Consider the following 27,114-nt stretch of genomic DNA (forward strand, 5'->3'; position numbering starts at 1 on the left):
ACTGATCTCCTTTAGGATGGACTGGTTGGATCTCCTTGCAGTCCAAGGGACTCTCAAGAGTCTTCTCCAACACCACAGTTCAAAAGCATCAATTCTTTGGCGCTCAGCTTTCTTTATAGTCCAACTCTCACATCCATACATGACCACTGGAAAAACCATAGCCTTGACTAGATGGACCTTTGTTGGCAAAGTAGTGTGTCTGCTTTTTAATATGCTGTCTAGGTTGGTCATAACTTTCCTTCCAAGGAGTAAGTGTCTTAATTTCATGGCTGCGATCACCATCCATAGTGATTTTGGAGCCCAGAAAAATAAAGTCTGACACTATTTCCACTGTTTCCCCATCTATTTGCCATGAAGTGATGGGACCGGATGCCATGGTCTTAGTTTTCTGAATGTTGAGCTTTAAGCCAACTTTTTCACTTTCCTCTTTCATTTTCATCAAGAGGCTCTTTAGTTCTTCTTCACTTTCTGCCATAATGGTGGTGTCATCTGCATATCTGAGGTTTTTGATATTTCTCCCGGCAATCCTGATTCCAGTTTGTGCTTCCTCCTGCCCAGCCTTTCTCATGATGTACTCTGCATATAAGTTAAATCAGCAGGGTGACAATATACAGCCTTGAGGTACTAACAAGATAAAAACAAAACAGGGTGACTTGATGGAGAGTAGTTAGAGCCAATCAGAATGGGTGGACAAAGAAGTAACAGGTAAATTGAAACATTTTAAAAGGCCCTGATGATAAGAATCTGGAAGGTCCCAGGCTTAGGAAAGAGTTTAGAGAAAAGGCACTAAAGCAGGATTGAGGGGGATGCGTTTGAGAAAATGGAAAGAAAGCAAGTAGAGCTTGGGCAGAGTGGATGGAGGAGGAGTGGTAGGGCCCGAGTTGGGGGTAAGCCAGGCTGAGCTCTGCAGACCCGGTCAGGTCCTCAGGGTGGTTCTGGAGTCTGTAGCATCAGTGTCCATGGAAACTTGTCTGAAATGCAAATTCTCAGGCCCTACCCAGACCTCTAGAATTGGAAACAATGGGGATGGGGCCTAGCGTTGAGTGTTTCATCAAGCCCTTTTAATGATTCTGAACATGCTGAAGTTTCAGAACTTCTGGGCTTGATTATGCAGGGTTTTTTTTTTTTTTTTTTTTGGTTGGTGTTGTTGTTTTTAAATTTATGTGCTTATTTTAATTGGAGGATAATTACTTTACAATATTGTGATTGTTTTTGCCATACATCGACATGAATCATAGGCAGTTTAATTTTATTCTCAGTGCACTGGGAACCCACTGAGGGTTTTAAGTACGGGAGTAGCACATTATAATTTTCATGAAGAATTTTTTAAAGCCCCCTTGCTGTTGAGAAGAGAATGGACTCTTAATTCGGCAAAAAGGATGGAAGTAGGGACCTGGTTGACTTAAGTGGCTATCACAAGGGTCCTGGCCGGAAGTGACAGTGGTTTCAGCAGAGTGTGTACCACTGAGGAGAGCTGGGCCATCCCTGATAAGGGCAAGGGCCACAAAAAACTGGCTGCCACCGTACAGAGGACAGTTCAAAGGCAGTGCCTTCAGAGAGGACATTCTGCCCTCCCCAATCTTCTCCCTTTTGTCTAAAATTAGGAAGTTCCAAGTGGAGATCAGGCCTGTCTTAAGTGGGCGGGGACTTATCCTGGTGCCTGAGGACAGGTGAGGTGGGCAGCAGTGATGAAGGGATGGACTCTGAAAGGCTGAGAAGGCTGGGAGCCTTCCTGAGCGGCCTAAGGGGTTAGTTTTGGAGGGTGACATAGGAGCCCAACACATTACATACACATACACACACACACACACACACAGATGTGCTTGACTGAAACCTGTCATTTCCAAAAGCAAGAGTTGTGCTTTTTGGCGTATATCAATATCCACAAAAATCCTGAGAGAGAGAGAGAAAGGCTCCTGTTCTCTCATTTAAGCTCAGAGAGGGTGAGAGCCTTAGGAGAAGGCATTGAATGAGAAGCAACAGCTGAATACAAACTTCTATCTTTTGCTTCCAAGGCTAACATCATCTCTCTTAACACAAGTCACCAAATGACACCTGGAGTGGGTTAGGATGAGGGTGAAGTGAGTCATACACATGCAGGGTGGCTCCTGTCTTTATTTAAAAATTTGGTTAGCAGCAGCAGCATGAATTTTTTAACTTAATTCTTTTTTTTAATGTTACATTAAAATATTACTTATCTTGATCACTGAGTTGCCTGGTGGACCCTTAAGTTTTCTACCTTTCGCTTGCTTGCCTCACCCTGGTCCTGGCCATGGACCTGTTACTCTATTCTGTAACAACCTCTTCCATTGACCATGAGCATAACTGCAGACCTTTATCACAGAGCAAATAGGATGTCCATTCTCCTCACCCTGTGAAAATCTCAGCTGCAGATTTTAGACTCTATTGCCCAAGAAACTGGTCTCCTGACTTCCTGCCGAGATCACCAAGTATCTGGAGGCTAGGGCTTGACATTGAAGCAGAGGGTACAGCACTTAGCACTCCTATGCCCAGCAGGGGCCAGGATTCAACACTACCCACTCCAACCCTTTGACAGTCTGAGCTCCAGTTTATCTCTGTGTGGTGCAAGACAAGAATTTTCTGTTTGGCTGGTAGAAGAAGGGAAGAACCCTGAACTGGAAAACAAGTCATCTAGAAATCTCAAAGGCAGGGAATTCCCTGGGGATCCAGTAGTTAGGACTCTGCACTCCACTTCAGGGAGCATGGGTTCGATCCCTGATCTGGAAGCTAAGATTCTGCATGCTGCAAGGCCAAAATAAAATAAAGTCAGTTAGTCTTTAGAAAAGAAAAGTCTCATAGGCAGAAATTTCTGACAACCCCTTTGGAAAGCACAATTCACCCAAAATGGACACAACGGTTGACACGCGTAACCTGGATGCTCTCCTCTCATCCAGGGCGACTGCATCACAGAACCCCCAGGGCCTGCAGTCCCATGGACATCTACATGAATGGATGGAATGCTGCAGCTCAGCCTTAGTTTAGTTCTGGATTAAACCAGTCAAGAAAACTCCAATAGGACCAGCAGCTCACCTTTCATTTTGTTAAGTCCCTAATTGAAGGAGTTTCTCTGCCCAGACCTGGGACAGTAATCTTTCCTGAACTTGCTCTTCACCGGGATCTCTGAAAATTATCCACCAGAAGGATGGGCTTTTTAAGTGCTGCAGTGGACAGGGATGTGAGGTGGAAAGTGAAGCTTTGACTGTGTTTAACTCAGGTCCTGAGGGGAGAGTCCTCTCTCTTCCTAACTATTAGAAGGTTTTCCTTGGACCTGAATTTTCACATCTGTACAGTACGAACATCCTTCCTTTCCGCTTGGATCAAAATCGTCCTGAAAAAAATGAGATCCCCTGCAGAGAGAGAAAATAAGACAGAAAGACCCAGCGTCTCCAAAGCTATGAATCAGTCACTTGTTCTCTTTGGAGCTGGAGGAGACACACTGTTAAATAAAATGATTTTATAGATTATTCACACTGCCTTTCCAAGAAAGAGATTTATCAATTTCAAAGCACAGAAATGGTTTATTCCCAGATCATTGATGGTTTTCTTTTTTTTTTTTTTAACCTTCTCCTGTTGACTTAAAAGAGGAAGAGAATTGAAGCTGTGAGTTGTCCTCCTCTCCATTCTACTTTCTTAGGGTGAGGCAGGGCACACGTGGGACCCAATGAGGGCTGTAAATAACTGAGTCACATATGGAACTGAGACCCACACGTGAGACCTGTCAGGATTGGAAACTGAATTTCCCTTTGTGCATAACTAAGACTAATGCAGAGACTTCTTTCAAGAAGGCCAGATTCTCCCTCCAGTGTACAGTGGGTTATACCTAACCCTTCCCCACCCCATCATAGCACACCTGCGCGCACACACAGCATGCACACACACACACAGCCACACAGCCAGGAACGTGAAACACACACTCCCTACCAGGAACGTGAAATACTCCCTACCATAGCGCAGCAGAGGGGGAGAAATCTCTATTGTGGCTTGGAGAGCACTCTTCTTCCAGCAGAGACATTGCAGCTAGACAGTGGAGGAGCTCTTTTCCGCGTGTGTGTGAGCATGCACACACATAGACTTTTATCTTTGCATGGTGGACATGAGACATAGTGAAGCTTAGGAGCCTCCTTGACGTTTGTGGTACGCTCAAAGCAAGACAGATTTGCACTGCTTGGGGAATGCCATCTGATGCCTCCACTGAGAAGTGTCTCCTAGAGCTTAATATTGCCTGCTTTGCCATGGAAATGCCATAAAAGCATTGGTCAGGGGAAAAAGGGTACTTTCTGTACATGTTCACACCACCAGACTGTGAGCTTCATGAGGGTAGGAACATGCTTTTGATCTATATGTGGTCATATTGATGTGTGGGTGGATGGAAGGATGAGTGTGTGGAGGGATGGATATTACAGAGAACATCTAATTCCTGGAATGAAGGATCCAGTCTATATCCTCTATGAAAAGATATAGACATAAAAATCTATAATCTTTTCTACCCTGTAGGGCTGCCCTGTGAGGCATGACAGCCTTCCAAAGAAAGGGTGTCTACCAGAAATGCAGACGGACTGCTGACTGAGGAGCGAGAAATGAAAAGGGTGGGGGAAGAAAAGAGGAAGCTCCATGTTTTGCTCTGTATGCTTTTGTACCATTTGAATCTTTGAGACTATTTTACTTGAGTTATAATAAAGAGAAAACACAAAGGGAAAAAAAAGAAAGGGTGCTTATTTAGAAGACCATATTTTTAAAACATTTTCTCACTTTGTCCTGACCCATGGGGAACAGAATGAGTGGCCGGCCCTACTGGGACTTTGGGCACTATTCTGGCTCTAAACATACCCTAAAGCACTAAGTTCCAAGTCATGCAGTCATTTCAGATGTCCTTTTCCCTGTAGCCCCAGGTAAGAAGTTCTTCAGGTATGGAGAAAGCAGGGGATAAGGAAAGGGAAGGAATTGGTCATGAGTTATGGTGCCCAGCAATGAGCCCAGACAGTCCCAAATGGACAGGATACACATGAAGTCTTCAAACGTGGGTGTGCGCCCATCAACTTGCCCAGCAGTCAAGTCTTAATTGTCAGTGGAGATAGAACGTTTCTACATTTTGCCTAGGGGAAGCCACCCATACTTATAGGTTTTCTCTGATCAGCCCAACTAGTCATAAGTATGTAAAAGCTGCACACAGCAGCAGGCTCGGAGGGTCCAACACAGATGCCAAAGCAGCAGAAATCCTGTGCATGCTCCTCCTTACACACCCACACATCTTTCCCTCCCACTCTGTGCCTCCCTGTCTGCTCATCCTCCCACCTATCTGGCCACTCCCCAGGCTGCAGAAAGTTATTCAGTGAAATCCACGTCTCTGCCTTCACCTGTCCCATATTCTTGTTGGTTCAAGCATGTGTGTGGAACCGTCAATCAGGCAAGAGTCTGCCAGGCGCGGCTGCCGTGTATAGTTGTACAGGTTGTGCACTGCATAAAGACCCTTGAGTGGAGACTCAACACTCAACCAGCACTCTCCACACCAAGTTCAGCTGTCTGACAGCTCTGGAAGCTGGAGGAAGGAGCTTTCTTCTTGCCAAGCTGTGTATCTCCAAGGCTGTATCTTTTCTCAGTTGTGCATAAAGGCTCTGTGGAGCCTAGCAGTGACTCGACATCAGAACAAAGTAGTTTGATTACAAAACAGACACTGCAAGACAGTTCCAAGAGATCATCTGGCTCAGTTCCTGACTTCATAAAATTTTAAAAAGCCTTTCATATTAGTTGCTATGAAACAATGTGTCATTAACTTAGAGATGTAACACAATACCTAAATCACAATTCCATAGCTCAGAAGTCCAGGCATGGCAAGGCTAAGTTCTCTGCTCAGGGTCTCCTGAGGCTGAAATCAATGTGTGGGTGGCTGGTCTCTTGTCTGGAAAACTCTGGGGAAGTGTCTGCCTCCAGCCTCATTCTGGAAGTTGGCAGAATCCAATGTCTTGTGGCTGTAGGTCTGGGGACCCCCTTCCTTACTGTCTGTCGTCCAGAGACTGCTCTGCTTCTTGAGGCTGCCTGCTTTTCTGCTCATGGGATGCCCTCCATCATTAAACAGCATGTTGTATCCTTCTTATGCTTCGAAGGGATTCATGCATGAATTCCTCTGGCTTCCTTTTTCTTCTAAGGACTCTGGTGATTAGGTCAGGCCCACCTGGATAATCCCCCTATATTAAGGTAACATAACATATCACATAACATCATGAGGGAGTGATGTCATATTCACAGGCTCCAGGAATTAGAGTAGAACATTGTTGAGGGGACATTGTAAGAGAGTTCCAGAAAAACATCTATTTCTGCTTCATTGACTATGCCAAAGCCTTTGAATGTGTGGATCACAATAAACTGTGGAAAATTCTGAAAGAGATGGGAATACCAGACCACCTGACCTGCCTCTTGAGAACCTGTATGCAGGTCAGGAAGCAACAGTTAGAACTGGACCTGGAACAACAGACTGGTTCCAAATAGGAAAAGGAGTACGTCAAGGTTGTATATTGTCACCCTGCTTATTTAACTTATATGCAGAGTACATCATGAGGAACGCTGGGCTGGAAGAAGCACAAGCTGAAATCAAGATTGCCGGGAGAAATATCAATAACCTCAGATATGCAGATGACACCACCCTTATGGCAGAAAGTGAAGAGGAACTCAAAGGCCTCTTGATGAAAGTGAAAGAGGAGAGTGAAAATGTTGGCTTGAAGCTCAACATTCAGAAAATGAAGATCATGGCATCTGGTCCCATCACTTCATGGGAAATAGAGGGGGAAACAGTGGAAACAGTGTCAGACTTTATTTTTGGGGGCTCCAAAATCACTGCAGATGCTGATTGCAGCCAGGAAATTAAAAGACGCTTGCTCCTTGGAAGGAAAGTTATGACCAGCCTAGATAGCATATTAAAAAGCAGAGACATTACTTTGCCAACCAAGGTCCATCTAGTCAAGGCTATGGTTTTTCCTGTGGTCATGTATGGATGTGAGAGTTGGACTGTGAAGAAAGCTGATCGCCAAAGAATTGATGCTTTTGAACTGTAGTGTTGGAGAAGACTCTTGAGAGTCCCTTGGACTGCAAGGAGATCCAACCAGTCTATTCTAAAGGAGATCAATCCTGGGTGTTCATTGGAAGGACTTATGCTGAAGCTGAAACTCCAATACTTTGGCCACCTCATGTGACGAATTGACTCACTGGAAAAGAGTCTGATGCTGGGAGGGATTGAGGGTAGGAGGAGACAGGGGCGGCAAAGAATGAGATGGCTGGATGGCATCACCGACTCGATGGACATGAGTTTGAGTGAACTCCGGGAGTTGGTGATGGACAGGGAGGCCTGGCGTGCTGTGATGCATGGGGTCGCAAAGAGTCGGACACGACTAAGCGACTGAACTGAACTGAACTGAATTGATATACATGTTGTGCTAAGATGGGACTTGTTTGTTTGTTTTAAACCTTTAGTAAAAGCAAAAAAAAGAAGAATGCAGAAGAACACAATGCTGAAAACTTAGTATAAATGTGAATCTTACTAGATGTTCAAATCTGGTATAATGCAAATTTTGTTCATGCTATTTTACATTTTTACCAGCTTTGGTTTGTATATTTGCCATTAAGTACTGGCAAAAAAATTCTTCAGATTCACATATTTTGGCTACATTGTTTCTAACAAATAAAGATTTATTTCCAGTTTAAGAGAGAAATGCTTATGGTTTGTGCATGATCAAGTATATTTGAAAGATTCAATAACTGCTTTCATCTAATAAGTTCTGGTTTTTCAGAAAATGCTGGCATCCTCATTGAAAAATCTTTTCACATAGCTGATCATTTTTGTTCTCAGAAAATGTATAAGGGGTCATTGCACAGTTCAGAATGATCCTTTTCTTTTATATAAAATTCCTCTAAAACAAATTAGCTACAGTAGACTAAAATTTACTCCAGAATATTTTCCTCAAAACAAAGTCAAACCACAACAAAGACCATCACTCGAGTGGAACCGAGGGTTCAGTCCACAGCCATCAGCAGTGGCTCCACGTCAGATGGGGCATTTTAGAAATTCAGGCTACCACGGTCTTGTCACCACCCACATTTATTTTAAAAACCAAATCCCTGAGCGTTTTCTCCCCAAAGGCTTATGTGAATAAGCTCTTTCAGATAGCTGCCCGTTTTAAGCAAAGACTTGCAAGTAGTAAAATAATTTGTAAATCGATCAGAACTACCTTTTCTCATCATAACCACTCTGGAACATGCTGGTAGAATCTGAAACTGTCAGTGGTCTGTTGGAACTGGCTCTTACCAGTTCACAAGAGCTGATTGTTATGTGTGCAAGCTTTTTGCAAGCTGGTTGTTCAAGCTACTAGTACCCTAAAATTTACTATAGTGGGAGTATTTACACCATGGAAGACATCACCTCAAATCAAGGTTGTTTTTTTTTTCCCAATGAACAGGTTTACCAGCACACCACTGAGTGTTGATCTTTCTTTAGAGATCATCTCTTTGACCTCCTGTGGCATGTAGAATCCTTTACACAAACCTTTTCATGCATGGTCATCATCCAACTTTTGAATACCACCAGAAATGGGGTGATCACTCCCTTTTAAATCAGTTGATCTCATTGATGTAATGGTATATGGTAGAGTTGAAGTCTGCCTCCTGGCCATGGCCTTGGTCCTTTGGACACACCACTTGTGACGGCCCCAGGACCATTTGAAGCGGGTGCCATCTCCTCCCCAAGCAAACACCTCTCCTCTGGATCCACATATCCAATCCTGATTAGAAGGTCAGTCTTTAGAGCCACACTGTTTGAGTTCAAATCCCAGCTCTGCCACTCATTTAACTGTGACCTTAGGCAAGTCTCTTAACTTGCCTGGGCCTCTAGTTCCTCATCTATAGAATGGCAATAAAAATAGTACATACCTACATGGGTTATGGTGAAGACTAACTAAATGAGATGATATGTGTACCTTGCCTGGCATGTACCTACCTCATGGGTTTGTTGTGAAGATTGAATTATCTAATATAATAATTCTATAATCTAATATATAATTCTAGAATTCTAATAATTCTATCTAATATATAATTCTAATGAAGTGCCAAAAGAGAACAGTACCTGGCATAAGTAAGCACTATTAAATTAATTTGAAACATGATGTCTTCATCAACTAAGTCACCCTGTTCAGGGTACACTCCAATTTGCCTCTCAAAATGTAGTGTCAAGGGACTTTCCTGACAGTCCAGTGGTTAAGAATCTGCACTTCCATTGCAGGGGGCACAGGTTCAATCCCTGGTCAGGAGCTATCCCACATCCCACGTGGTATGGCTGAAAAGCAAATTTAAGAAATAAAAAAAAAAAAATAGTAGTGTCAGAATGGACCCAACTCCAGCCTTTGCTGAAATGCTAGACTTCGATTTCAGCTCCACCTCCCTGACTGGCACTAGTTCTTGAGCAGCTACGTCCTTTTCCCTGAGTTTTTAGTAAATTCAGAGAGACTTCCCCCAAAAGTCTTGGGGACTGGACAAGCAGCGTCCAAATACCCAGGTTACTTGTTAGAAATGCAGAATCTCAGGCCCCACCCCAGACCTGCCTACTCACAATCTGCATTTTAACAAGATTCCCAGGGAAAACATGCACACCAAATTTTGAGAAGCGCTATTTTTGGGGACCCTATGACACATTGATTTTCAAGAGAAAACCAATGAGAGCATCTTAAGCCTTCTCATGAGATGAGAAGCTTTTCCCCCAGACCTTGGTGCGGTTAGGGGAATGTCACTGTTGGGCTGTCAGGCTGTGTTGGAGGTGGGAGGGGCTTTTCTGCCCTGATTCAGAGCCAGAAACCTAGCAGAGGGAGAGATGGGGGCTGCTGGCACCAACTTGAGAGATAAAAAGGACTAAAAGAAACAGCACAGACGTGAGGGTTCTGAAAGCTCCCACAGAAAGGCTAACAGCTCTGTCCTATGGCCCTGGGTCAAGGAAGCTTTGTGAGTGTTAGCTGGCCTGGAGCGGCCAGGATAAATTTAGAGATGATGAAAAGGAACCCTTCTTGATGTGGTGAAGAGTCATTTAGTGGGAATCAGGAGGGAAGAGGTCACCAAGTCAGGGATTCTTTAGAGATTATTTCCAGCAAGGGAGGGCCAAAGGGTTAAGAAGCCACCTACTCACATTGCAAAGCAGAGTCAGATCCCTTTATTACCTGCCTATGCTGCCTGAATTTAAATGGGAGAATTCTGTGCTTTTTTACTGTGGCCATAGCTTGGGAATGGCACCCAGAGTTTACCCACCTGCTTGTACAAAATAAGCTACAGGAGTAATAAGGGACATATGCTAAAACCTCAGCTCTGCTGTTTCCCACCTGGATGACTCTGGGCAAGTTACTTAACCTCTTTGGGCATCTGTTTGCTCATCTTTAGAGTGGAAGCAATATCACCTATGTTACACGGCTGAAGTAAGGATGAAGTGAGAAAGTTCTTATGGCACTGAATGAGATGAAATGTACATGTTATATTAGATTCCTTCCTTGTGTAAAGTGAGATTGACAAGGTCCTGATTTTGAATTGGGTTTCCTCATACAAAAGAATGTTCTGAGAAGGTCAGCTAGGCAGCCCAGAAATATGTTTCCTAATCCTTTCCCGGTTGCTGGTGGGCGAGGTCCTGGGGGCATCTTATCAAACAGCATAATCGGTCTTAGCTGGGAATGCTGCCTGCTTTGGCACCTCCCTCTCCAGGAGGCTCAGAGGAAAGGCAGGTGCAGACTTACCGTCTCTGAAAGCATGACTGACTTTTAGGAACAGCTGCTCAGGATAATCTGACCCCATGACCATTTAGTATCTGCCACTGAGCGGAAGGGAAGGTCCCCTGGAGAAGAGACTGGCAGCCCACTCCAGTATTCTTGCCTGGATAATTCCATGGACGGAGGGGCCTGACAGGCTACGGTCTATGGTGTCGCAAATAGCTGGACGAGAAGTGAGACTGAGCATGCGTGCATGAACTGGGCAGAAGGAGGAATTGGGAATAGGAGAGAGGTAGGGTTCAAAAGCCCTAGCCTAAACCCTGGCTTAGGGTTAGGTCCTGGCTTGTTGTTGGAAAGAATAACATCATGTCCCATAGACTGGACAGATAGCATAGGTGAAATTTGCTGAGGGTGTAGTTCAATGACATGTGGGCTTCTAGCCTCTTTGTGGGAGAAGGCAATGGCACCCCACTCCAGTACTCTTGTCTGGAAAATCTCATGGATGGAGGAGCCTGGTAGGCTGCAGACCATGGGGTCGCTAAGAGTCGGAAACAACTGAGTGACTTCACTTTCTCTTTTCACTTTCATGCATTGGAGAAGGAAATGGCAACCCACTCCAGTATTCTTGCCTGGAGAATCCCAGGGACAGGGGAGCCTGGTGGGCTGCAGTCTATGCGGTTGCACAGAGTCGGACATGACTGAAGCGACTTAGCAGCAGTAGCAGCAGCAGCCTCTTTGTCCCACTAAGAATGCTTAGGCATTTCATCAAAGTAGCCTTCAATATATTTTTTGTTCCTAATGAGTTATATTTTCACTGTAAAAAGGCAGAGTAGATTCATTTCATGAAATCTCAGGTTCATGATGAATTTCATGAAATTCAGATTAGTTGCATGAATTTCAGATTAATTTCATGATTTTGTAATGTGTTAGAATTTTGCCATTAGCCATGTCGGGAAGACGTGACGAAGGGCCTCCTCTACACCAGACACTAGGACTGCAGTGACAAATAAGAAGGACAGGCTCCCTGTCCTCAGGCAGCTTACACTCTAACACGGACAGATAGACTAAGTTAATAACCTAACAAGCTAACTTCGGGCTGTGATCGGTGTACTGAAGGGAATGGGTATAGTAAGTAACTTGATGGAACATGATAGAAAGTGACCCAGGGTGGAGGGGTGGGCATGGTGGGGAGGAAAGAGACCCAAGGAGGTAATATGGCCTCCGAGGAAGGAATGTTTATGTGGCATCAAAAGGACAAGGATAAGCTCAGAGGCAGGCGCTGGGAACAGCAAGGATGACGCCCTAAGTGGGCAATGATTTAAAGAAGAGGAAGACCAGCCTGTTTGGAATTCATGAGCAGAGGGAAAACATTATGAATGAAGTTGGATTATACAAGACCCTATAGGCTGTAGTAAAAATTTTGTATTTATTCCAATTAAGGAGGCACGATAAGACCTGGATTTTATTTTTACTAGATAACCCTGTTGTCATGCAGGGAAGGAATTGAAGGAGGATGGCAAAGTCAGGAGCAGGAAAACCTCTTAGGAAGTTATTGCAAAGTCCCAGGGGACAGGTAATGTTGTTTTGATCTAGGTCCTGATAGCAGAGGGAAGATGGTGATAAATTAAATGTTTTAGAGTCAGAGGTGGGCATTGGGCAGGGGCTGTCAGTGGGGAGGAATGAGGGGAAGGGAAGGAATCAGGCGATTCTGGATTTCAATAGATGATGGTTCCATTGACTGAAATGGAGAACAAGTTTAGAAAGAGAACACAAGACCCGGCTGGTGACCCTTAATAAAGGTAAATGTTCTTGTGGCCTCATTTGTGGCTTGAGCAGAACTGAGAACTTTCTCAGTTTTCTCCAGACCAGGTAATGTCTTAAGCCCAAGCAGATGTGGTGCCTTCGCCACAAACAGTCTCAGGGAGGGGGTCTTACATCCTGCCTCCTTCCCCGTGACACCTTCCAACTAGAGGTTCCTCCTCGCTCAGCCAAATTTCTTTTGCCACTACTTGTTGTCTGGCCTCATTTCTCTGTCTTCAACTAAGTTTTCAGTGGCTTCTCTCATTTTGTTTATCCATTCACTGAAAATTAAACAAGCACAAGGCAGGTGGTGTTCCTGAGGTGTGGTCTGTCCAGCCCACAACTTGTCACTGGCAGGGACAGAAAGCCAGATTGGGGGAGAATATGAGAGTCGCTCTCCATGCTACTACCTTTAACGTTCCAAGCCCTTCTAAGAGCCCATCTGGCAGTTATGATCCTGTTCTGTCCAATTCCTTCTTGACCTGACTTCTATTTCCAGCCTGTGCTACCTCTTGGGTCAGCAGCTCTATTTCTTGACTTCCCTTTCATCCTCTGATTCAATAACTGGAGATGAGATTTCTTTACATATTACTCTCGATGTACCAAACTGGGGTTATATTACTCTTAGTAATGATAGTGGCCATTTATTAAGCATTTACTAGGGAATGCACAACCTGCCAAGTGCTTTGCATGCGTTATCTCAGTTAAGAGCGCTGTGAAGAGGTATTAGTATTCCACTTTACAAATGAGACTTGGCGTGCTCTAGCAAGTCGCCTGAGGTCAGCCAGCTAACTGAGAGGTGGGGCGGGGTTTGACCCCAGGTCACCATCTTTGATACAAACCCATTGCCCTGGAAGAGAGAAGGCCAAAGTATTGTGGCCTTTTAGTGACCCCAATGACTGACTCCTGCACTCTCTGGTGACCAGCCAGGTTATTCTGTGACTGGGCTGGGTGTGACAAGTGATGAGGGTTTGGAGCCTGCTTTTGAAGCAGTGGGGTGGCAGGGGCTGGGTGCGTTAGTAACTGCTATTACATTCACTTCAGGAGCAATGGACCGACATCTGGTTCTACAAGATCGACAGTGTGACCGGTGGAAGTTCTATAGACATCCAGAGTTCTAACAGTGACTTGGGAAAGCACAGGAGAGAAGAGAGGTTGTTCCGAGTCACAACGTAGCCATGTTCCTACTTTATGCTAAATAATAAAGGGTGAAGCTGAAGGCCTCCGTCTCCTCTACAAAGGGCAGGCTTCAGGGCACCCGGGTGGGAAAGGGCAATGCCCTGGGGCAGCTGAGCAGGGCTCCCATGTAGCCCCTTCTCTCCCACCATTGAGGGGAGACTCAGCTCCATGCCCACCCTCATCCCGCAATGTCTCTCCCCCTATCTGGGGTCTGATCCGGAAACATCCCCCTCATCAAGCAAAGCCTGGGAGAGGCTCAGGACCTCCTCTGTCTTTGAAGCTCCTGGTAATATGTATTTTTTAAAGTAAGGAAATATGCAAAACAGGGTTCCTGAAATTGGTTTCTGTTTTTCGATGTTTAACAGAACAACTCCTTTTAGCACAAAAAACAACTTAATGGTGCTCATCGCAAGATCGCTGTAGGATTTATGAATTAATCGCTGTAGGATTTATGAATTAATCGTAATTCAGAGAGTCAGAGTTCCTGTGATCCAGTCAATGTGTTCCTCTGACAACAGAAGCGTATTTGCAGATCTGATCGGTAGTGTTTGACGACTGCTGTGAATTACCAGAAGGTGTGACTTGAGCCAAACGGCCTCCAGGCTTCCCTGTGATAGTCATAAGCACAGAGAAAGGGATGGGTTCCAGGCAAAACTCCCACGGGCCAGCAACACCCCCCACACACTGCCCTTTCTATAAAACAAACCTTTCAAGTCAGTATCAGCTGATTTCAAAAGAAAAAAAAAATTTTTTTTAAACTCTCTCTTGCTCTAAAAGCAAGACAGAATAAGGAAGGAAATGCTTTAGAAGAACCTAAATGTCTGAGCCTTTATATGTATATTTCACAGCTCTCACGTTTGCCCTGGGATGATGTTAGTGTTATTCGGCCTGTTTGTGTAGCAGTGTAATTATTCGTCCAAGGTCACATAGCGTATACAGGATTAGAACCTAGATTGTTTAACTGCAAAGCCTGAGTGTCTTCCAGTCTAATAATGCCATGAAGCCACTCAAAGCCTGGGAGGAGTCCAGTGGGGCTGGAAGGCGGCCTGGGGCGACCACTGTCCTCTGTTCTCCTATGGTGTTGGGGTAGATTTTTGACCTTTCTGGATCTTTTCCCTGTTTCTTTCTCCTCCCGTTTCTTCTCTGGCTGGCTAGCCCCCCAGTCTCCTCCTTGCTTATGATCCTTATTTTTCCATCCACAGCAAAACAGTTCACATCAAGGTAATTGATGGTGAGGCGTATGAGAAAAACAAGAATTACTTCATTGAGATGATGGGCCCCCGCATGGTGGATATGAGTTTTCAGAAAGGTGTAGTACCCTGTCCTCCACACTAACGTTAACACTCTCCTCTCTTCTGTGTTCTCCTTTCTCCTACCTATTTGTCGCCCTCTCCTTCCCTTCCTGCCTCTCTGTTCAGTCCCCGTCTCCTTTTTGTCCGCTCTTTTCCTCTCTCCCTCTCCTCTCTCTGCACCCAGCTCTGTCCTAACACCTGCCAGCCTGTCACATGGTATCATAAGAGGGATGCTCAAGAGCCAGTGGTAACTTTTGTGGGATGAAGAAATGGATATGGGGAAAAATTTGAGAGAGCGCACCAGCCACAGCCCTGAGAGTATCATATACAAGCCTCTCTGCTTCTCCCGAGTGGTTTAGCATGCAAGGAAGGAAAAGACAGAGCAGCTCCAGGCAGAAGGGCAGCCCTGGAACACTGGCCCAGCTCTTAGCCGAGGTCCACGGGGCAGCTCTTCTCAGGGCTAAGCTGATAGTCCCTGGGTACGAACGATCAATGTATTTGGATTTGGGTTCTATTTGTGGTTCATCCATTCCTCAAGGCAGGCCTTAGGTGAGAGCCGCTTAACTGCCATATCCCTGCGAGCAAGGGTATTTTTCTCTCCCTGACCTTGATTGAGCTGAAAGTACAGGCTTGAGTTCTAGGTCTAGATCAGAGGCCTGCCTGTCATGTTCTGCTTTCCCTGTGAAGGGCATCTCTGTATGAAGGCAGTTAGAAGATGGGAGGGAGGATTCTGACCTGAGGAGAGGCTCCCCCAAGAAGTCACAGGACTTCTCAGAGTGGGCGGAGCTTCTGCTTCGACTTAAATGGCCCCATAGACCCCAGCCTCCAAGAGACAAGACAGAAAATCCTTTTTTCGGATGGATCATACTGTGCAGGAGGGCAGAGCCATCAATTGTGTCCCTCCAGACCTTGCCCAGGGTCACAGAGCAAGCACCCCCTTCCCGTCCCCCAGCAGAGTCCCTGCAGTGGATAAACAGGCCGGGATCACACCCTAGACAACCCTAGGGTACCACATCTAGGGTGAGAGAGAGTCCCAGAAAATGCCTCTTGACAATCAGTGATATTTGTCTTTGGTGCACTGAGCAAGCTGTGGAAAGATGTCCAGAAAGTGCTCAAAAGGTCACACACAAGCACACACACACACCACAAATGCACAGCAAGCCCTGTGCCCAACAAAGCTCCTTAGATCAGCCTAACACTGTATAGATGATGAAGCCGAGCCTGTCTTCAGAATGGAACAGGAACATCAGAGGTTCTAATGAAACTTTTTACACTATTGTCTGTTAGCACATTTTACCCTTTGAAGAGCGTTTAGGTCCCAGGCAAAACAAACAAAATACAAAATAAAAAGCAGAAAATGACAGTTAGGGCTCACTATTAGGACTTCTTAACACCACTGTGGTCCATGAAGGACCAGGAGAAGCTACACAGAGATATCCAGGCCCACGTGGCAACTTCTCCAATGACAGTGGACCTGAACCAGCCTCAGGCCAGTCTGTGAAAGGAAGGGATTTTCTTGGAAACTTTGCTTTCCTGTATGACTTGGTTTTAATAGATAATATGCTTTGTTGGCGGAGAAGGCAATGGCAAGCCACTCCAGTACTCTTGCCTAGAAAATCCCATGGATGGAGGAGCCTGGTAGGCTGCAGTCCGTGGGGTCGCTAAGGGTCGAACACGACTGAGCGACTTCACTTTCACTTTTCACTTTCACACATTGGAGAAGGAAATGGCAACCCACTCCAGTGTTCTTGCCTGGAGAATCCCAGGGACGGGGGAGCCTGGTGGGCTTCCATCTATGGGGTCACACAGAGTTGGACACGATTGAAGTGACTTAGCAGCAGCAGCAGCAGCAGCATACTTTGTTGGGGCTTCCCTGGTAGCTCAGCTGGTAAAGAATCTGCCTGCAATGTGGGAGACCCCAGTTCAATCCCTGGGTCAGGAAGATTCCCCTGGAGAAGAGATAGGCTACTCAATACAGTATTCTTTGACTTCCTTGGTGGCTTAGATGGTAAGGAATTCGCCTGCAATGCGAAAGACCTGGGTTCAACCCCTAGGTTGGGAAGATCCCCTGGAGGAGGGCATGGCAACCCACTCCAGCATTCTTGCGTGGAGAATCCCTATGGACAGAGGAGCCTGGCAGGCTACAGCCCATGGGGTTGCAAAGAGTCGGACATGACTGAGTGACTAAGCACATGCTTTGTTGAGATACCCAGAAATGAGCAGAAACCTCCATCACCGTGTCCCCCTGATGCCTAATAATCAGCATTTAAGGAAGCCAGCTTTGAGACACATTGCCCCCATGTGATAGAGGTCCCAAGATGATTTAGAATTGATGATTTCTGTCATTTTCATCACACTTTTCAGGAATGCATCAGCTGTAACTCTTAAAGGAGTCCCACCTCACACATATTTATTTTACTTCCCACCACTAAAGCCCCACAAGGTAAAAAGAATGAAGAAGATGATAGAATTCTGCCTTCCTTCCTTCCTCTTTCTCTCTGATTTCCCTGCCTCAAAAATACTTTCAAGATTTTCTTTATGAGGTTCACATATGAAGTGGGTATAGACATAATAAAGGGAAACAAGCCCCTAGCTAGATACTGTTGACATTCTCTGTTGTAGAAGAGCCCTGGGCCACCCCCATAGGCCAGCAGTTCACCGACTCCCCAAAGAAATGCCAGTTACCATGTGACGCCCAACGGAATGTGCTGCCCAACTCACTTCGTACTAACCATCAGCAGGATCGAAAATGACTCCTCCCCACCATCACCCCCTTCTTCCTTCCCATTCCCCCCCATCCTCATGGACCCCTTCCTTTGCCCACTTTCCCTTGCCTTCTGACTCCCTTTCCCTCTCACTCGTAAGGACTATGACCAAGGAGATAAGAAAAGCTAAGACCATTTTTGACATAAGAACAATATAATCCACCAAGTCCTGTCAAAAGCCACCATGGCGGGACTGGGCTGCATGTGCCAAGAGTGATGGGGAATGATTTTAAAGGCTGTGCTCTGGGTGACCAACCAACCTACCGACCCAGTCGACACTTTCTCTCTTGTTGTCCCTACAGGAAAACCGTAAGGGTTAAAATAGTAGATGAGGAGGAATACGAAAGGCAAGAGAATTTCTTCATTGTCCTTGGTGAACCGAAATGGATGGAACGTGGAATATCAGGTGTGAGATTCTTAAAAAAAAAAAAAAACGAACAAACAAAACAAAAAGAAAAAAATTTTAAACAAGCTGTAAAGCAACAAGAACAAAAAGCAACTATATTTTTTCTCCCCTCCCCCCTTTTTTCTTTTTCTTCCTTCCTCCTTTTGACCAGTGGACTTTTTTTATTCTGTTCCCTCCTGTATTCTCGCTCCCACCCTGTTTCGGTATCATCTCTGCCTTCTTAGCCTTAGCTTATTTCCACGTCCTCCTTTTTCACCTCCTGGGCACAGTGCAGCCTCAACTCCTCATGACCCTGCTAAGTTAATTCCACCTTGTGTTCCAGTTATCTGATTACCAATGCCCCCTGCACTTCCTCTCCCACCGCCCCATTTCCCACCCCACACAAAGTCGCCTGTAAATGTGCCGACTCCTTGGTGGATGGGGAGGAGAAGATAAAGAAGGAACGCATGCGGTGCATGCCTGTGCCCCTTCCCTGCCTTCTTCCCCTCCTACCCCTCCTCTCTTTCTAGCCTGGATTGAATGGGGGAGGGTCTGGGATGGGGGCTGGATCCCGGGTTGCAATGATGCTTTGACAGCCTTCTGCTGCATCTCCCAACCTCCGTGGAGTGCTTGGCAGGTTTTTCACTTGCAGAGTGGCCCATGGGCCCCTTTGCCCTTCATGGAGGTAAGTGTTTTATCTGGCTATTTCACAGTTGGGTAGAGCAAAACGTGGAAAGGTATACCAGTTGTCAGAGGTCGCACTTCCGGGAACTCTCTGAGGGAAAGCTGTTTTCCAAGGTAGTCATGCAATCTGGAGCCCTGAGCTGTTCATCCTTCCCTTGACATCCCACCCCATCTCGTTCTACCTCTTGTCTAGCCCAAGGCGGGGTACTTTATTCCGACTGCTTTAGGGTAGTGCAGTCATGAAAGCAGAAAATTGAGTCTGCAAAAGTGAAGTGATTAACTCCAGGTATGGAAATCACCTCAGCCAGAAGGCCCTGGAAAAGGACTGACATTGGGCCGGCCCAGAGTATGGCCTTTTGGGTTTTCCAATAGGAGGGACTCAGTGGCGTGGTTGGTGTTGATCCTTGAGAAATAGATGTTGGACAGTTCACAGAAGGCAGCCTTGGCTTGGCGTCTGCAAATGAGAATATCATCCAGTCTTGAGATAACCCTCATCCCACACCAGAGACGTGGCCTCCTCTCCTCCTTTCCTCAGGACCTGCATCTTGGGATACCTGCCTAAGGGACTGATTATGTTGCAACCAAGGTAGATGTCAGGAAAGATTTCTTCCCTTGAAGAAAACGATTGGAAGCTACACCTTTGAAAGTGTTGGAGAAGTATATGTGGGTAAGAATGCTCTTGGGAAATGCCAAGAGCGGGGGGTCATTTAGACTCCCCTTCAGGACACATGTGCTGCTGGGAGCCTCATGGAGGATAGAACAGTGAGACCTGCTTGTTTGTCAAAAAAAGATGATGCTTCTGCCACTGCTTCACATGATAAACAATAGCATGAAGCCTTTCACTCAAGGATGGATCTAAGATATTCAGCCACTCCATTCCCAAAGGCATATGCCCAGGTCTTCTGCTGAGACGTGAATGATTGCTCAGTTCCCCTTGTCTTCTGACTCTCTGCAGATCTGACTGTTTCTGTGCCCAAACTGGTTTGGTCGCACCTGGTGTCGGAGAAGCAGAAGCCCTCTCTGCTTTCCATTATTCATTCTCTTCTTGGCCACCTAATAAGATGTTGCCACGTGCCTGATTCCCAAAGAGTGCTGGAAGAAAAGAGTACTTTCCGTTGCTTCCCAGATTGTGTTCCTGCCACCTGGACTAGTCTCAGAAATTGTCTCAATATCTGCCCTACCTCATTCCCAACTCCCTTCTGCGTTTACTGCACATCTTCATGATTGGTTGGACGCAGCTGACACCTAAGGCTGTTATCAACTAGCCTCATCAATTTCCACAGTCCCTAGCTACTTATGTGCAAATGAAAGCTGGACAAAGGATCACACAGGGTGGCTAGAAAGAAGACAGTCTTCTCCAGACAAGAAGAGCGAGTTGCAAGTCCATCCGTGACTTTATTCTACCAGTGAAAAGGCTTTCTTTTCTGCCTCCCCAATAAAGACCATTCAACAGCAGGACAGAGTGACCTAAGATAAATCTTGTGATCTTCAAGAGACTTGACCAAACACGAATGCCTTATGACTACCCTTCATTTGAGGACCCCTTTTCACTGCAATATATTCTCTGTCCAAGGAGATGTCAGCAGAGCCCTGATGGAGTCCAATCCTGGGGGAAGCAATAGGAGAGAAGACAAGGATTTCATCAAGCTACCAGTGTGATATGCCCCTAGATCTTTTCCCAGTGACCAAGATGGAAGTTGCCAATAGGAAAGGTGTCCATTTTCTATCAGTTTCTATTATCTATAGGGTTTATTTTCAGTTTCTTCGGATCGTCCCATATTTTGGCATTAGACCACAAGGTGAGAGTTCATAAAACTTGATTGTCTAGACTCAGAACCAAATGAAACCCCATCCTGATGTCCAGAATGCCCTGCTGTTCTCCTAGTGAAAAACAACTCAGCCTTTCATTATCATTGCAGCATGGGAGAGGCTTGGGCATCCAGAAGAGCATAGCATAGTGGGTGCATGGTCAAAGTGGCAATTGCATTACAAAAAATGTAAAATGCTGTATTTGAAATAAGAGATTCTATTCTTGGCAAACAAAACAGATTTCAGAAGGGAGATTAAATCCTCCGGACAAACCGAGGGAGGGAATAAGAGGGGATGAACAGGAAACACATTTGCCCAGGAGTAGAGGAGGCATTGGAGTTTAGCAGTGGACGACTGAGAGCAACTCTGAGCAGTATGATCAAGGCTGTCAGGCCTGGGCCTGGACATCGGAAGCCTGTTTGTGCCTTCCTTTACCACATCCATGGGCTCCCCCTAACAAGTTGCTCAGATACTTCCAAATGCTCAGAGATGTGCTGTTTCCTGCTTGTCCCTGGGGTGTCTGAGCAATCACCTGACCCTGAGGGATCAACGCAGGGAAAAGTTCAGCTCCAGCTTCTCTCATCAGCCACAGCAGGAAAAACACCCTGGAGGTATCCTGTCACTCAGTGTGTCTACCTGGATCTCACTGATCCATCCATAACTGTTAAATGGAAAGTCTCAGATTCACATAGACTTGACCAGGAAACAGTGCAGTTCAGCTGACTGAAAGTCCTCTCACTATGCTAGAGATGATCCTGGTGTTGGGAGGGATGTCTCAGTGAAAACCAGAGCAGCAGGGACTTTTCTGGATGAGCTGCCCTTTCTCTGGTCTACCTGGGTACACTGATTTGTTTGGGTCTCGACTCTTTCTTTTCTTTTTTTTCTACTCTCCACCAGAACTTAGGGGCCAGGAGAGACTCTTCGGTGAAGATCCACAGAAGGAGTAGAATGAGCAGACTGTCTTGCTATCTATCTTTCATCTCAGTCTAGCATGAAGATCCATTGATCCATTGCCCCTTAGAAGTCTGGGAAAAACCAGAAAAGTCAACTGCTATTCTGATTATGTGTCGTAAAGATTCTGTATCCATATGTGTTTTCAGTGGCTGTGAATATGGAATCACAGACCTGAGTTGTGTTCTTAGAGATTTTTAGAAGAGACAATTTACAGACACCTTTCCCTGCCCGCTGCCTCACTTACTCTTCATCAATCCCCATCAGTTGCCAGCTGCACCAGGAGTAAGTAGCAGGATATTCCCAGGCTTTTATTTGACAAGAACCAGGGAGCGAAGTGCTATACTAAGATACCATCAAAGTGAAAATGTGGTATGTTACACAAATTTCTTTTATCTTGAAATCTAGGAGAGTTTAGCATAAGTGAAAACTCAGAGGCTAGGAAAGACCTGTGTTGGGTATATCTAACTCAGCTTACCAGACCATTTAGGGACCTTGCATTTGTCATCTCCCATCTGTCAGTAGCTTTCGGTTCGACAGTCTCTCTGGTCCAGAATATCTAGACTCTGAGTTAGCCTGTCCTTTCTGAAACAAAACACCATTCAGTGATGCAGCCCCACAGGATCTGTGAAAAATACAATTGCCAAAATAGGTGGCAAAAATGGCAAACCTCTACTGGACATCTACTCATTGCAATGACTTTGCAGTTGGCTTCACAGTGACTTTGCACAGTCAATGCAAAATGGGAGGAGTCCATGGCCTCCAACCTCCAGCCTTTCTCTATAAAATGATACACTGTTCAAGGAAAACATTTTGCAGGATTTATCTTTTCATGAGGTTATTCTTTTAGGGATACTCAAAGCTCTGGTAGGGTTGCAAGCTATACAGTTTGAAGATACCTGGATTCTCACGCCTTTCCAGAATGGATGTGATAACCTGATCCCTTAGAAGATCACGAATGGCCAACTCTGTCTCTGCTCCACCTACTTAGTCCCCCCATCCTCATTCCTCTATCCATGGCCCTCAGGGTTGCAGAGAAGTTGTGGGGAAAACTTGCAGCTGCAAGGCCCTGGTGCTCAGCGGTCTCTCCAGTAGCTCACACCTCTTGCTGCGGCGGCTGTGCATGCTCCAATCGCTGCCTTTTGCATGCGGCCACAGTGCTCTCACCTACTAAGCTCACTGCTTTCCTTGTGCGACCACAGCCACAAAACCTGGGGACACTTTCAAGATGGGACCTTAATGCTCTTTCCTTTTCTTTCTTCCCTTTGGTACCCGTTTGCAAACAGCGCTCCTGTTATCGCCAGGTAAGAGGTGTCTTCTCCCATCCCTTTTTCTGCTTCTTGCCAGTGCCATTATTTACTTTAAGACCAATATCCTTTGCTTTATTTACTAGGAGCTGTGGGCTTAAGTTCTCCTAAGGACCAGGAGATTTATTTCCCTACTGCAGGTGACTGTGAGGAGGTAGACAATTCCTTGAGCACCATTTCCGTGGATGTGGGTGAAGGCATAGTTGGTCCTCTCTGAGACCAGGAAGAGAACTGAAGCCTACTGAAGAAATGGGGGAGGTCAGACACTTCCCCTGAGTCTTAATTCCTCCACCGTCTCATGTTGTGGGGCAAGAGAGGACGGGAGTCAGAGCTGACTCTCCTAATAGGATCGTGATGGAATGGGAAAGGAAATACTTCAATCTGGATGGGGTTCGGGGAGAAATAATCAGGAGTTGCTGTGAGAACATGAAAAGTAGTTTTTAAGGAATCTGGAATTTTATTGATCCTGAGGATCTTCCATCTCATCACAGCAGAGACCTAAATTTCTAGAACTTTGGTTCATTTGTCATTGATCTTTGAAATCACATGTGCCATGAACGACAAGAAGAATTCGAATATTATGGGGTGAGGGGGCAATTATTTGATTGGATATAGAAATTTGGGAGAATTTATATTGGGGATAGTCTCACACAGAATCTAGAGCCTGTCATAGGGAATGTACCAAATATGCTTGCATCTGTGTAATCAAATCATAGACAATATCCAACTTTGTGAGCAGTTAGGAAGGCGTTGCCGGCATATGGGCAATACGGTAACTCTTGGTGCAGACAAAGTGCGCTGTACAACGTGTCTCAATATATGTTAAGATAGCATTTTGCATTTCATCAGTTCTTTGAACGTATAAAAATTGTAAGGTCATTTGAGATGCAAAACATCTTTCGGAATTCACTGATAGTCACCATAGGTTGTACACTGAGTTTGAGAAAGGGGCGATTACATAGTAAGGATGCTGACCTCCTTGGAGTCATAATCCGAAAAAAATAAAAGTAGATAAACCCCTACATTTTCCCTTTATGGAAAAAACTACTTCAGCTTCCTTAGTTTCTTGCTTCCTCTTATATCAATAAGATAATGACTACCTCCAACCCCATATATTCTACTCTTCTCCCAGGTTTTAATGTCAAAGCATTGGGTGTTCCTTCTCCACTTAGCTCATCTTCTCGCATGAGAAGGCATTCGGGCTTTTTTGTTCCAATTCTTGCCTCTACCCACTACCAGCCACACATATATATGCTCAAAACAGAGATTGTGATTTAATTTAAGCTTCATTATACTTTTAACACATTGGCACAGATACCAGTAGAAGCTAAAATAGGGAAAAAGGTGTCATTTCCTAGATCTTTCAATCTGTAAACCTTCAATTTAGGAGCCCTTGGTTAGACTTTAAATTCAGTGGAAATCTCAACTCCTTGTTTGGATTTTTCCAGGTGGCCAAGCAAACATGATTCACAATGCCTCGTGATAAATGGAGAGAAAATGTGTTCAATCTGAGCTATACCTCTAAGCTCAGGGACCTGGGAGTTAGAACACTGACTACACTGCCCCATTCCTTTCTGAGAATGCCTGTAGAACATTGATGGCAATCTATTCCAGTCTGGCCTGGCAAGCTCTTCTCTCTTCCAATATTTGTTTAATCTTCCATCCTATTAATAAGTTCATTCTCTCTTTTCCCCGTTCCCCCTCCTTTTCCTAGATCTAAGCATTTGTTTAGTCAGTCTGAATATCAAGGTCACCTGTCATTTATTTTCTACACTCAAAACTGAGAGGTTACATAAACAAGTGATCAGAATAATTATGATCTTTAAGGTTTGAGACTTCTCACCCTCTCAGGAAATTAACTTAATTTGAATGTAAAGAAATGATCATTACAGAAGTAAGGCAGGAATTACTACCAAACCAAGATACTAAATCAGAATTGATTTAAAGGCATGTGAATCAATCATTAACAGATATATATAGAGTACCTCTGTGGGGCTGCGGGAGATCCAAAGATAGAGGATTGGTTATTTGTCAAAGTGATTTCTGCAGAGAGCTAGATGGAAAAACTGACTGTCACCACAGGGTTGGACAGGTCAGTAGCTAGATCAATATCCTGCCAGATGGATACAGTGCTAGATTGATAGCTAGACAAGGGGTTAGACAGGTACATTTATAAGTCACTGGAGAGCTCATTATATTGGGATAAAGTGCTTGTGGCACATGTAAAGTATGACATGGGGAAATGGGGAGGGAGGAGTGGAATAATACTGTCACTACTAGGATATGCATTGTAATATGATCCCAAAGTCCACAAGTAGAGGAAAAGAGTGCCCATGCTTTTAAAGAGTCTAAATATATGTTTTTACAAAGGCTTTTATTCAGAGTGGCTTGCAGTCTGGCTTCTAGGATCACTGAGTTCATAGCCAGACTCATTTTCAGAATTATCTAATAAGAGGCTCATATGGACTGAATGAAGTCAGGCTGCAAGAGGGTATATGCTTAGAAATGTACAGGAGGGCATTGATCCATGAGAAGTAACTGTTTCCAAAAGTGGTCACCAACACTAGCGGGAGGACAGCACCACGGACAGCTCCCCAACATTTTGGGATTGCCTTCTGCCTTTGGCGCCAGAAGCACTGAGTAAAACAGCCAGCCCAGGAATCCACTGCACACTGTCTTACCAGTCTTCATTCAAAACAGCTTTAAAAATTCTTATATAAAACATAACCCTCTGCCTGGTTTACGATCTTTCCAGTGAATTGTTTTCTTTGCAACCTCGAGAGCTCAAGTCTCACCCCTCACCATGCTTCACCAATTCCCAAGATAGAAAAGAAGACCTTGTCCTCTGACCCATTTTGTCCTTGAGATTACTCAAGGACTAGAAAACTCCCCTGGGAGATTCACTGTGTGGAATAAAAGCAATTAAAGAGCCAAATAAAAGAATTAATTTCATGTAAGAATGTGGACTCGGATGGAAAGATGTTTAAACGAGCTCTGAAAGAAACAGACTGCCAAGAGCAATTTTCTAATCAAAGGGGAACAAAAAGATTCAATCTCTGTTTCACTTTAATCCAGAAAACACGTCTTCATGGTGAAGTGGTCTTAAAATGGACTCACCAGCTGAAGTGGAAAAAATTTCTAACTGTTCAACATGAGAAAGGATTGTAAATGAGTCAAGATACTGAGGGGCGACCGGGAATGCCTCAGAAAGAAAGGAAGAACTTTCTTTGTGTGTGTGTTTGAACAAGTATTGGTATTTCAGAAGAAATGTGCCTGGTTCCTTAGAAATCCTAGGGCTCTTTCATTTAGACATTATGACATTTTGGGGGAAGTCGTCCAAGTTTCTCATTGTGAGGCTGATATTTACTAGCACGAAATGTAGATATTCCTGGAAACATCCTTCTTTGTCCCTTATAGAAGTTATAGTCCTAAGAATGTTGGAGACAGATGTTAATGTGAGCCAGTGGGCATTCCCTTTGGTTGAAATGTGCTTCTGACCCCCAGGAACCTTTATATGAAGTAGTCATGCCAGTCATGCCCAACAGTTCAAAATTGTTAAAGGTCAAGAGATTTGGCTTTTGTTCCCAGTTCTTCAATATCTCATCAAATGTCTTGGGGCTTCACTTGGTGCTGCTTCTCAGAAGGTCTTTGGGTCAGGTTCCCCCAAACCCAAGCCAGGTATAAAATGGAAAGAGGAATGTTAAGCCCAGAACGTGCAAGGAACCCTTTCACAGTCTGTTTAGCAGCTAATAGAAAGAGGCACTAACAAGTACACAAAATCCCCATCCTCAAGAGCTATTTCCTATAAGCCCATTGCCAATGCCTAATGCTCTGAGCCTTCTTTAGACTTCCAGGGAATGGCCAATGTGCTAAAGCCCGTCTGATTTTGTTTTGTTGCAGAGGTGACAGACAGGAAGCTGACTGTGGGAGAAGAGGAAGCCAAGAGGATAGCAGAAATGGGAAAGCCAATATTGGGCGAGCACCCCAAACTAGAGGTCATCATTGAAGAGTCCTATGAGTTCAAGGTCAGGCCATAAGTGAGACGTGGCTGAATAGTAGAATGATGAGGTGGGAGGTAGAAGACCTGGAGTTTTGCTCTAACGTCACCACTGAATACGTAAAGTTGAAACTGGACAAATCTCTTACCCACCCCAGTCTCAGTTTTCCCATTTGTAACATGGAACAAACAGTGCTGGT

At 45.0% G+C, this 27,114-nt stretch overlaps 1 protein-coding gene across 6 annotated transcripts in view; it reads left to right on the forward strand.

The window, feature by feature from the left end:
• SLC8A3 (solute carrier family 8 member A3) overlaps nucleotides 1-27,114 on the forward strand; it is a 169,544-nt gene that overhangs the window by 134,477 nt on the left and 7,953 nt on the right. For 2 of the 6 annotated variants that reach the window (XM_088839498.1, XM_055436162.2), the window contains exons 3-5: nucleotides 14,927-15,033; nucleotides 22,897-22,914; nucleotides 26,818-26,942. In XM_088839498.1, the coding sequence (XP_088695624.1) occupies nucleotides 14,927-15,033; nucleotides 22,897-22,914; nucleotides 26,818-26,942 (250 nt within the window). Of the gene's footprint in view, nucleotides 1-14,926; nucleotides 15,034-18,083; nucleotides 18,188-22,896; nucleotides 22,915-26,817; nucleotides 26,943-27,114 lie in introns of those variants that run through there. The other 4 variants (XM_088839499.1, XM_088839500.1, XM_088839501.1 and 1 more) reach the window with 3 other exon arrangements.

Source organism: Moschus berezovskii, chromosome 9, assembly GCF_049115385.1.
Source record: "Moschus berezovskii isolate FMDL1 chromosome 9, NW_MosBer_1.0, whole genome shotgun sequence".
NCBI classification, from domain to species: domain Eukaryota; kingdom Metazoa; phylum Chordata; class Mammalia; order Artiodactyla; family Moschidae; genus Moschus; species Moschus berezovskii.